We start from the raw sequence: 12731 nt of genomic DNA, 5'->3' as shown, positions 1-12731 counted from the left end.
TGCCATTTTTTTTTAATTTGGCGCTTCTTCATGTTTGTACTTAAATATTATTGTTTAGTGGGTTGTGTTGGCATTCAATTTTGTTACTCTCACTAACTTTATAATTATCTAGTTATATTGCTTCAGTTTTGGTATGCACAATTTTTCATGTGTGAATATTGTCCGATTATATTTTGATTCTTTACTAATTTATATTTTATTTTGATTTGATTGTAATTTATAATTATTTAAAAATATATTTATAATTATATTCTATTTATAAATGCAACTCTCAAGAAAATACCTTGCTTTAAATTAGAATTTAAATGGTTAGTTAGAACTCAAATGGTCGTGATTTGCGTTTTGTTTTACAAGTATTGAATTAGGTAAAGTGTTATTACTCATTAATGCATTTGCTTTTTAATTTAAAATTGAGATAGATAGTCTGCCTGGGTTCGAGTCATGCTGATCGTACTTGTTGTTTAGATTTCGTCCTATTATTATAATTCATAAAATTTTTTTTGAGATGGATCGTTAAATTATCGTATTTAATTTTGTATATTTTATTGCTTCCATTCAAATTTTCATTACAAAATTTATTAATATCATTTGGTAACTAATAACATGCTGTCATGTGTAAAAAAGTTAAAAAATAATTTTTTTAAACTTCATTAATTAGTGTTTAAAGACCTTATTTAGTTAGAAATTAAATGGTTATGATCTGTTTTATATATATATATATATATATATTTATATATATATATATGTATATATAAAAGTATTGAATTAGGTAAAGGGTTATTACTCATTAGTGCATTTGTTTTTTAGGTACAATTCGTTTTATTAAAAATCGCTTCTAAAAATGATTTTTGAAAAATGACTAACTTTTTCGATAAAGCTAATATTTTTAGTATTTAGATGAATATATTTAAAATATTTTCAGGATATATATTTTCTAATCATTTGGCAAATATACTGAAAATATTTCATAAAAGTTGTTTACAATGAAATAAATATACATTTGAGATTTTTTTCATCTTTTCATTGTTTAATTTAGTTTATTATATATTTATAAATTTATATTTTACATTGTTTTTGGTAAAATAAATACGACATAAATATAATTGTTATAAAATATTATAGTGTTATTTCCTTTTAAGAATCGAAATTTATTTTATAATAAGAAAATATTTTGTAATAATCATAATGTTTAATTAAAACTTAATTTAAATTACATATATTACATATATGTGAGTTCATATCGACACATTAGAGTTGTAAGGGATAAATGAAGCTAAGCATTATTTAAACAAATACTCATATTTATATAATTAAAATAATCATATTTTTATCTTTGGGTTAAAACATGCCATAGGTCATTGTACCCTTCGTAAATTTGAAATTTAGTCCATGTACCTTTCTTTTGGATTAGATCTACTCTTCAGATATCAAAATTCAGGTTCACTTGTTAGGATTATTAAAAATATTTTGTTAAATTCATGTTCATTATAATGTCATTTTTAGTTACATGAATACCAAATATTTTTATTTAAAATGTGACATCAACAAAATTGACAAAAGAATTTAACAATGTTAACAATTGGACTTAATTTTTAAATCTGAAAAGTAAAGGAACTAAATTCTTGAAAATAAAAGTATAGGGATTAATTTAATTATAATTGTAATAAATATTAATTATTAAAATAAAATTGAAATATTAAATAACTTATTAAAATTATATTAATAATTTATTATATGATTGGATATAGATAATTAAATATTTATCTTTAATAATATTGAAAAATATAATATTTTATATTAATATTTTATTAATTTTAAATATTTTTGAAATAATAAAATTTATTATTATAATATTAAGCTTGATTTAAGTTAATTTTATATAAAATAAAATCACCCATAAAGGAACTCTTTTCTAGAAAATGATTTATGCTTTTGAAAAGGTAAGTCATTTTACGAAAAATGGCTTATTTTCGTTGACATGTAAATCATTTTTCATTGACCAAGTTATTTTCCATGAAACAAATATAGAAAAGTATAGAAAATATTTTCCTAAAATCATTTTGAGTTAAACAATGAAGCCTTAATTTAAAATTGAGATGATTAGTTTGCCAATTGGAACGCTTTTGTATCATCCTGAATTAGTAGGTAATGCATTTTTTATTATGTTTAATTAAGTTATTATAGTATTATATAGGTTTAAAGTTTTTAAAAAGTGTTTTTTTAAAGAATTGGTGTGTCGTTGAAAGCACAAAAAATAACCTATCCCTATGAAATGACGAAAAGAATAATATAACGGAAGTAGGGTCAAATCCTCAGGGACTAGATTGCTAGAAATTCTTATTAATCGAAATCTTGGGCACAGTCATTCCCAAGAAAAACGGCGTACTTGGAAAAATAACAATGACAAAATTAAAAATATGGACAAATTGAAATTGTATGAATTGAAATTGAAATTATAAAAAAGAACAGAATTGAGGAAAGGGATTCTTTGATTTAAGGGATTCCAGCTTCCAGTTGTCTCGATTCTCCCTGGGTTGGTTTTTAGGTGATCCTTCTTATAACAAAATAAGCTAGTTATAGTGGAAGAGGACGCCTACGACCACCAGCTCCACTTAGATTTTAGACTTATGATTTAAAGGAACCTGACTCTAGCCAACCATCACTTTTGTGGGATTGTCTTATACTAGATCATCATTTCTCAATGGCGAATACCACGCCATTTCGTCTCTTGGGCTCGACAACCACTGACGCAGTAAGTTAGCGAATCGACTGTGCAACGTTCCCAAAACATACAAAGCGACTGTTCCTTGCACAAGATGAAAAGATCACTTTTGGAAGGACATGGATGGAAGTGTCAATCCTGTAACGCCCCAATTTTCGGGAATCCTGTGAATGTTGGCATAGGTTTAATTATGTTAGTGGGCCTCTAGAAGGCCCAAGCTTAAGATAGAACCCGGCAAGTTTAGTTAATTTTTGTTCCATAAGAAAAAGGGAGTGAAATTATGAAATAAGACTTATGTGAAAATGTTTGAAAATGCTATAGGCTAAATTGAGGTGGCCAAATAAATAGGAGTGCAAAATAGGAGGATTTGCATGACAAACCTCCCATTTTACATGAAGTGGCTAGCCATCATGTTGTTGTAGACAATATGAGTACTTGATATCCATAATTTATGGTACAAATTGATACAAATTGATAATGGGTTAGGTAAATGTTCCATGATAATGGATTAGGTAAATATTCCATGATAATGGGTTAGGTAAATGTTTCATGATAATGGTTTAGGTAAATGTTTCATGATAAGAAATTCATGTCTTTTGTATTAAAGAATTAAATGGATGAAATATGAAGTTTTATTAAAAGAAAAAGGGGTGAAAAGAACAAAGTTTTGTCCATCTTTGTTCATCCTAGCCTAAAGTTAGAGAAGAGAAAGGAGAGGAGAAAGCTCTTAAATGTTCGGTCACTTGGGGAAGAAAATTGAAGGTAAGTTCATGGTAGTTTGCTTCTATCTTGATGTTCATGAGTTCTTCTTGATTCTATCTTAACTCTTGAAGCATATTTTGATTTTTAGTTGTGTTGTGAGCATTTAGTCATGAATTAAAATGAAGGAAATGGTTGTTGTTTCATGTTCTTTTGATGAAAAATGGAAGATAGGTGAAGTTGAGCCAAACAAATGAGCATGCATGTGCCTTAGATGCTAAAGGGAAAAATCGGCTAACATGTTGTGCTTTAAAATGATGAAATGGAGATTATGCTTAAGTAAAAATCATAGATATGTGATGATTGATTGGTGATATACATGTTTAAATAACATGCATGCAAGATAGGTGTATGAAAGAGTGATTTGGTAATAAATCTGCTTGGGACAGCAGCAGTAACGTGACTTTGGAAAATCACCATAAATTGTGGGAGATGAATTAGAAGCTTAATAAATTATGTAATTAAAGCTTAATGAGTCTAGTTTCAAATGGAATAAACGAGAACATATTTTGAATTCTGCACAATGAGAAATTTGATTCGTAATGAAGTGTGGTCAGATTAGTCAAACAGTGAAACATGGGAAACTTTGAGAAAAATCTGGTATTCATTGGCTAAACTAAAAATTCTGAAAATTTTATGGATAGAAGATATATGAGTCTATTTTCAAGGAAAATTAACGGAACTTGATTTGGAGTTTCGTAGCTCCAGTTATAAATAATTTAGTGACTGTTGCTCAGGAAGACAGCTTGCAGTGAAATTATGATTATGTGGTAAACATTGACAAAAATTTGTTAATGAGTTGCTTATTGATTTCTTATAAGCTTACTATGATCTGTAGGTGTGGTTGGCGAATATTGTAAGGGGTTAATCGTAGTTTGTATTTGAATAGTTAGATTAACGTGTTAGTAATCCAATTGTAGGCGGTTCGTGTGTGGATCTCGTCAAGATATCGTCGCAAGCATGTGTGTAACTAACACCCTCTTTCTTAGTCTAGATCGGCAAAAGTCGAAATGCGAAATGCCGAAAAGCGGTATTTTGTAGATTTGCGAGTGTGCGAATGCTCGTGAGGTAAATCGATTAATGTTTTTGGTAAGTTGCAATGTTTGGACTGCAAAGTGCATGATTTCTATGCCCTCGATATTTTTGGGCTTAATGGGCCAAAATTGGAATGATGGGTCAACGGGCCCAATTCGGTAAGAACCCTCGGTACGTGATTCTGTTAGTACGTGAAAAGTAGGAATATGCATGAAAAACCCTAAAATAGATAAATTACTGAAATACCTTTAAAAGTGGAAAATTTACAGTTTTACCCCTAGTAGATAAATTACCGAAATACCCCTAGGGTTAAATTGACCTAAATGCATGTTTGACTGTTGTTATTTACTGCATGCCATGTTGTTATTATCTGATGCATGGACTGGGATATTGACGGAGGAAGTACTGAAAGTGGCTTGTCCACGTACTGGAGGCTTTGCCTCAATTTACTGTTAACCTGAGCACAGCAAGCTGCAACTGTGGAGTGTTGGGTGGGTGGGTTGAGCTATCCCCACATGGAGTGTATGGCTGGTACGGGTGGAGTGTAGTGGTTGGTGGGTTGAGTAGTCTCCCCAAATGGGCTTGCATATGTTATTGATGTTGCATGTATTTTGAAATGGGCCTATGGGCCATACTGTTATCTGAATAAGGGGCTAAGGCCCAGTTTATTGTAATCTGAAAAGGGCTCGGGCCCAATACCACTGTTACCCAAATGGGCTTGCATATGTTATTAATGTTGCATGTATTTTGAAATGGGCCTATGGGCCATATCATTATCTGAATAAGGGCTAAGGCCCGTTTATTGTAATCTGAAAGGGCTCGCCCAGACCACTATTACTGAATGGGCTTAGGCCCAATAGGCTTGAGTGACTTGGGCTTTGAATGGGTTTTCCTTACACACTGAGTTTGCCCAAACTCACCCTTTTATTTTCATCCACGCAGAAATCCCCAACCATAGTGGGCTTGGAGTCGTGAGGGAATTCAAGTGGCCACCGTTCGAAAGTTTGATTTTCTTACGTGAACTGGACATCCTTTTAATTACGTTTGAGGTTTTGGGCTTTTAAATGTAATAAGGCCGCTTATTTATTTTTGATGGTTTTAATATGTATTACTAAGATAGGTAATACTTATTTTAACTGTTGAAATTAGATAGCTTTAGGCGCGTTTTCAAAAACAACGATTGATTCCAAAATAACACGACAACAAGCAAAGCTTCCAATGAAAGTATTTTCCAAAATTAATCACTTTTCCTAAAAATGACTTAATCGAATCGGTTTCCTAGAAATATCCATGACGTTAAGGTGTGGCAATGGCGGTATGCATGTCTAGGATTGGATCCGAAGGAGGTTGGTATAGCGATCCGATGGACTCACCACCTCTTTTTGGTTTCCTACGGTGCATGACTTCCATTCACTTTAACCCTTAATGAATTAATCTTTTGAACATCAAGTACGATTTTCTAGACTTAGAATGGAAATTTTTTTTTTACGTTTTTGATGTGGCATGCCGGATCCGGCCATAACTTCTGGGTCGGGTTTGGGGTGCTACAAATCCCGTACTGCGAAGAAACAATAAATACTCGTTGAGAAGGCTAAGTGCCGATTCTAAGCCTCATGAACCTTTTTTGGAGAATCTCAACAAACTTTGGCTAGATGAGTTTAGTGGCTCATGTTTTTTGAGAAAAGAGAAATAAGTTTAATGGAATGGAATTTTTATTGAAAAATAGAAGGAACAAAAAGGCTAGAGCCTTAGGAAGAGGGTGTGCTTATAGAATATGATAAGTGAACATTCATGTCACTCTATCCCCTATTTACCGTACATAGAAAACTTAATTTGTTCCTATTTGAACTCTAAAAGATAAATAAATATATAATCTGAAATTAAAGCTAAATAAGATCATAATAATCCTAACAATAATCCTAAAAGCAAAATTTGAACTTGAATAGAGTCTTCTGTTCATAAACCTCTTCTTTGAATTTTTGCCCCAAGTCTTTCGTACTTTGCATTTTCGGCACCACTTCTTTCCTATTTCGCTTGCTGACCCATTTTGTCTTTAAATTCATGCTTTTTGCCCCCAAATTTTTTTTTCCTTCAATCTAGTCTCTACAGAAAAAAAAACATAAAAAACCCAAATTAATAGGATCATACCCAATATATATATGCAATTAACATATAAAAGAATGTCATTTTAGAGTATTATCAAGAATCAATTAAGCTTTTCCACCAAAAACACCTAATTAAGTTATCAAATGATAACAACACATCAATTAAGTACTTTAACTAATAGTTTCCATTGTTAATTGTTAATGTGCTGATGTGTTTGATAACTACTATTCAATTAGTCATTTTGGTGTTGACATGATAGTCCATGTCAGAAATGGTTGCTAAAGTAGAAGTTCCACCTCAGAAAAAAAGTTAAAAAATATAAATTAAATAAAAGTTATTAAAAATCAAGTCCGAAATAACTTGAACTAAATGCTGTCCAAGTTCATTTGAACTTGAACATCCTTTTCTCTAAGTTGATTATAAGTGATTTGTGGAGCGACCTCTCTAGTCTCTCTAAATTTTGATATTAAGCAAATTAGCCCTATAAAAACTGGAGTAATTTAGATCTTGTCAAATTTGAAAGTGAGCAACTAAAGACAATTAATCACGACGTTAATGTATTCTATAAATTGTACATACTTTTGATTTGTATAATAACAAATTTAGCTCTTGATGTTTACATATTTTGTTAATTTGGTCTTGATTCTAAAAAAATCAACAAATTTAGCCTCAACATTTACACATTTGCACAAATGTTGCTGGCTAAATTTGTTAAATTGGTATTAAATTGTCAGAACGTGTAAACTTTTAGGGCTAAATTTATTATTATACAAATCAAAATTATGTACAATTAACAGAAAACATTAACACCATGATTAATTGTCCTTAGTTGCTCGCATTCGAAATTGACAAGGATTAAAGTACAACAATTTTTCTTTGAGAGGGAGCAATTTATTCAATATCAAAATTTCTTCTATTTTTACACATATTTAGTTTCAAAGATTTAATTTAAATCTCTTACCGAACTCTCAAATATATAAGACTAAAACCCTTTAAATCTACAATTAAAAACATATATCATCTACTAAAGAATTATGCATGGGATTGAAACACACAAGTAGTATCGACTAAAAATAATTGTTACGTATCGGTTGAGTCTTGTCTCGATTGGTATGTATATTATTATCAATGCAAGAGGATGTGAATTCGAGTTCGTTGAAGTGCATCAACCTCCTATTTTATGGGTTTGGGAGGGACTATGAATAATTTTAAGCATTGTGTAAAAAAAAAACAAATATATATGATCAGAACCGAAATTATTTTAAAAAAAATGTTAGGTACAAAGATTAAGATACTTATAAAAATAGCATCAACTCCATTATTTAAGTTTTATCTCCAGTAATGGTCTTCTTTTTTTCCATGATTCAATCCAGAATTTATTTTATTAATTTTGTTTAATATTGGTTTTAGTTAAAGGTGTGTAACTCCCATATTAATAGACATTTATGCTTATTAATTTAATGAAAGCAAAGTTTAATAAATGCAAATTAAAAAAACTTCAAGTTTATGTTTATGTATATATGACGTAATGTAAAAGTTCTCTATACTTTTATGAAAAAAACCTTCAAGTTTATGTTAATATATAACCTTCAAGTTTATGTTAATGTATATATGAAGTAATGTAAAAGTTTTCCATATATAGTCCGCTATTCATAAAAATATATATTATTTAAGTGAGTTATTAAAAGCATAAAAGAATCGGTATAAACGAAAAATAAACATCAATGATTGAAAATCGAATCTAATTGATGAATAATTTGTATTATGTTCATATTATAGACTAAAATTCAAACTCTGTGTATTTTAAATGTGTTTAATAATCATTTTAATTTTTACTTAATATAAAATTTTTAATACAAAAGTGTTGGATAAGATAAGTAGGTAGGTAGCTACGAATCACTTTATGCTGAAAATATTAAATTCATTTTGTTTTATTAAAAATTAGAATATTCAAAGTAATATATTTATTTTTCATCAGAACTACCCAAAATAATATAAATTATTATATTAATAAGATTAAATTAAAAATAAATAATTTTTAAAATCAATATTTACTTTTATCATACAACATAGTTATATTCAAAACTTATATTTACTAATTTACCAAATAATTTTGTAATATAATTTCAACACTTATAAAATTTAGCGGTAAAAATTCAATACTTAATTTTTCAATACTTAAATTTTTAGTTTATCAACTACACCCTAAGTTAAGTTCTATCATTTCCAAAATTTGATGCGCTGAACATATTATCATTGTAATGTCATGTTGGCTTATTATTTCCACATATTGCTCCCTAAAAAGATCTAATTAATAGATTAATGGTTGTCATTTGTGTCAAGATTGAAATTTTAAAATGTGAAAAGTATAGGGACGTAGAATTTTCCAATTGGAGAAGATGGAAAAAATTTACAATTGTATGCATAGTAGAAAGCAAATAATTGAATTTAATTGCTATTGTTTGCGTCAGGACTCAAATTTCAAAAACTGAAAAGTATAGAGACTAAAATTGATCAACTCAAAAAATAAAGGGACTAAAATTGATAAAATAAAAGTATTGGAACTAAACCCACAATTTTTGCGAAGTACAGGGCCTAATAGTAGAATTTAACCTTATGTTTATTACTTAATGACATTATATGCTAAATTAGAATAGAAGGACTGAATCCAAATTTTAAATATAGTAGAGGGACTAAAAGTAAAATTTGACTGACATAAAATTAATACCATAACTATTCATGAAAGTAGCTCCTTTGCTGTGTTGCGAGCTTTGCAGAAGGCCTCTAAACGTTTAGCTTTTTGTAAATTTAGTCCTTTCCCTTCCGCCATATCAATTTTCTTTGAACTTACTCTTTTCCACTCAAAGCATTGAATCAATGACCCTAAAGCCAACCCCACAATACGTTGGCCTAAATCCATTCCGGGACAACCCCTTCTTCCTAACCCGAATGGCATTGTCTTACAACCCTTGATCCGACCGTTCTCAAACCTTTCCGGCTTAAAACTTGTTGCTTCATCCCATACCTTTGGGTCCCTATGGATTGCCCATACATTCACTAGCAATATTGTACCCTTGGGAATGTTGTACCCTAATACGTTACAACGATCTGATGAGACGTGAGGAATAAGGAGTGGCACCGCTGGAGTCAGTCGGAGGGTCTCTGAGATTACGTTTTGTACATAATCTAGTCTCGGAAGATCGGTTTCGTCTAGCAATCTACCGTGACCGATGTGGAAGTCTATTTCGGATTTACTCTTCTGCAATGTGTTTAAATTGTTGAGTAAATGAGACATGGACCATTCTAATGTTATAAATTCGGTGTTGATTCCACCAAGTAACATATCCTGCGTGATAATTATATATAAAAAAAAAAAGAAGAGAAAATCATTAATAGAGTTTGGTTAAGTGAGACAATAAAACTCAGCAAGTTAAACTTTAGAAGGAAATTAACTATTTCAGGTAACCCGAATTTCTAAATTTTAAACTCAAATTTTTTTCGATATTAACTTAGATTATGATAATCTTAAAATGTTACTTTTTAATTACAAGAATAAGACAAAGCGTAAGTCTCCCTGTATCTATTTTCATTGTGTGTGTAAGTCCCCCCTTGTTAGACTTGGGTATGGTTCTTTCTTCGTAACCTTTTAAATAAAAATACAACTTTTATAGAAGAAAAAAATAAATTAATCTATTTATTTTTTTGTAAATTCTAAACCTTATACCCAAATTTTTAATGCTTACAAGCTTGAATATTAATCTAATCATAAACCATAAACTTTGCATGGATCATCTTAAAATTCCTTTACTTTATTTTTTCATATTTATTTTACGATTTGTATTCAGGGTTCATGGCTACCCCTCGCAACAATATCGTATTCAAGATTCGGACCAGTGTTCATTCCTTGAGAATACAATATATCTTACCACCACATCCAACACTTGGTGACTAAACTCTTCTTAACATAAGTTGTTCGATGACTAAAGATGTTCTTGGGCATAGTCAAATCGACTCATTTATGACATCAAGTTCAACACTAAATATAATTACCCAAGTTTGACTGAACTCATATGTGGATCTGAAATTTTGTCGAAGCCGGTTTATATTTGTAAATAACTAATCTTACATTTAGGCCTATTAGGGGTGCAATTGAGCTGAGCCAAACTCGAATACTACCAAGCTCAATCAAACATCTATTTTTAAGCTCGAGCTTGATTAAGCTCGTTGACTAATTTTTGTACTTGAGCTCGATTAAGCTCATTTACTATTTTTTGTACTCAAGCTTGAACTTGAGCTCAAACCCAGTTTAATAATTAAACTTAACGTTAATAATATATATTAAAGGCAAAAATGGAATTTAATAATATATGAATATGAAAAGCTTAATAAAGCTCGCAAACCATTCGAGTTAAGTATTGTTAAGCTCGAATTCGGCTCAATCGATAGCTCAAACTCGGCTCGATAATTATCGAATCGAGTTTGAATTTTTTTCAAGTTGAACTCGAAAAGTTTGTGAGGACCAGTATCTCATTTATACCCCTAATCCTATACGTATTTTTATTTTTAAATTTTTTAAATATATGATTTTGAAATGATTTCGTATATAACCTGGACAATCCCTTTGATAATTTCATCAGTATAATACCGAGCTTCCGATTCTTGCAAACGAAGCAAATGGCTGATCACCGTATCCTCCTCCTCGAAACCATCTTTGTTCCTTCGATGCTCATCGACCAAACCTTGCAATAATCCATCGATTTCTCTCGTTAATTTCACCACTTTCTTCTTGTATCCAAAGAAATCAGCCCACTGTAAAAATGGAAAGAAATCTCCTACATTTGGTGAGACCCCCAGTTTCAAAAGCTCTTGTAGGAGATCATGAAGCTTTGCTGCTTTCGGTTTATGTTGCTTGCCAGCAATCATCCTCATTGTTATATTAAACGCTAGCTTTGACAGCAATGGGGTCAACTCTACCTTGACGAAGTTATCGTCACTCAAAGAATAATACAGTTTCCGCAACAAGTTCTTGATTTCGTCTCGTCGTATACTCGAAGACGAGTTCAAACGATTCGCGGAGAAGATTTCGAGCTTGCATATTCGTCTAAGGTTTCGCCAATGGTCACCGTAAGGGGACGAGCCGACGGTAGTGTAGTTGTAGCCAATGTACTTGCCGACCCAGAAGTAAGGACGGTTGGCGAAAACAACGTCATTTTTTGTTAAGCATTCCTCGACAACCGACAGGGATGATGCGACAACCGCAAGGTGTGAACCGAGCCGGAGGGAAAAGATTGGGCCGTGTTTTTGCGAGAGGGCAAATAGGGATCGGTTGAAGGGTTCCTTAAGCAGATGGAGATGGCCTAGAATTGGAAGAGTTGGTGGACTTGGTGGGAGATTCATGTGTTTACATCTTGTTCGATTCAAGAGCTTGGTGATAACAAGGATTAAAAGAAGAAATATAAGGAAATATATTTCAATAAATTCCATGTTAAACATGATATGTAGGAAAGGGACTTTGAGATGATCAATTTAGGATTTAAGGACCTTTTATAAAGTTTTAGGGTGGGTTTGGATGGGTGGTGTATTTATTTGTGATTAGTGTAAAAATAGCGATAACGGTAAAATTAAATACTATAACCATACTATAATATAAGATAAAAAATAAACTAAACGCATCCCGTCCCAACCCACTGTGCTTCCAAACCCACCTTTAACAAAATATGATTTAATGCAAATTATAGTACATTTTTCTCACATGTAAAGGGGTGAGTAATGGTCCAAAATGTTAGGTGTTTAGCAACATTACATGTATGCATCACTAAAGTAATTAGCCGTGAGTATCATGCTCGTATTAGTCCGTGTTATCATTTCAATTTTAAATCACTAAGTTGAATTCATTTCAATCAATATTTACCTTTGCATATCATTTTGTAATTTTAGTCGGTACAACATTTTTGAAATTTTATAATCCAAATTTTAATTTTATATCTTAATTATTTTTTATCTTTTATAATTATATTTAAAATAAAATATAATCATTAAATTAGATTATTTAATTTTTTATGTGATGTTTGGTTCTAATGTAAAACACGAGAAAAAAGCTTATTTAATA

At 30.7% G+C, this 12731-nt stretch overlaps 1 protein-coding gene across 1 annotated transcript; it reads right to left on the bottom strand.

Annotated features, from left to right (window-relative positions):
• Positions 1-9132: 9132 nt before the first annotated feature.
• On the bottom strand, positions 9133-12164 carry LOC108452282 (cytochrome P450 81Q32). Its single transcript, XM_017750058.2, has 2 exons — positions 11231-12164; positions 9133-9968 (listed from the first exon to the last, which is right to left on the bottom strand). The coding sequence occupies exons 1-2, from the start codon at positions 12113-12115 to the stop codon at positions 9360-9362; spliced, it is 1494 nt and encodes a 497-aa protein (XP_017605547.1). The 5' UTR covers positions 12116-12164; the 3' UTR covers positions 9133-9359.
• Between the last annotated feature and the right edge of the window lie 567 nt (positions 12165-12731).

This window comes from Gossypium arboreum, chromosome 10 (genome assembly GCF_025698485.1).
Source record: "Gossypium arboreum isolate Shixiya-1 chromosome 10, ASM2569848v2, whole genome shotgun sequence".
NCBI lineage: Eukaryota > Viridiplantae > Streptophyta > Magnoliopsida > Malvales > Malvaceae > Gossypium > Gossypium arboreum.
The sequence above is the reverse complement of the archived record's forward strand: the minus strand, read 5'-3'. Positions and strand labels throughout refer to the sequence as shown.

Bases quoted from the DNA above. Each gene is read 5' to 3' on its own strand.
- LOC108452282 (XM_017750058.2), bottom strand. From the start codon at position 12,115: ATGTTTAACATGGAATTTATTGAAATATATTTCCTTATATTTCTTCTT. The intron at 9,969-11,230 runs GTTATATACGAA...ATTATCACGCAG, and splicing joins TTATCAAAGGGATTGTCCAG to GATATGTTACTTGGTGGAAT.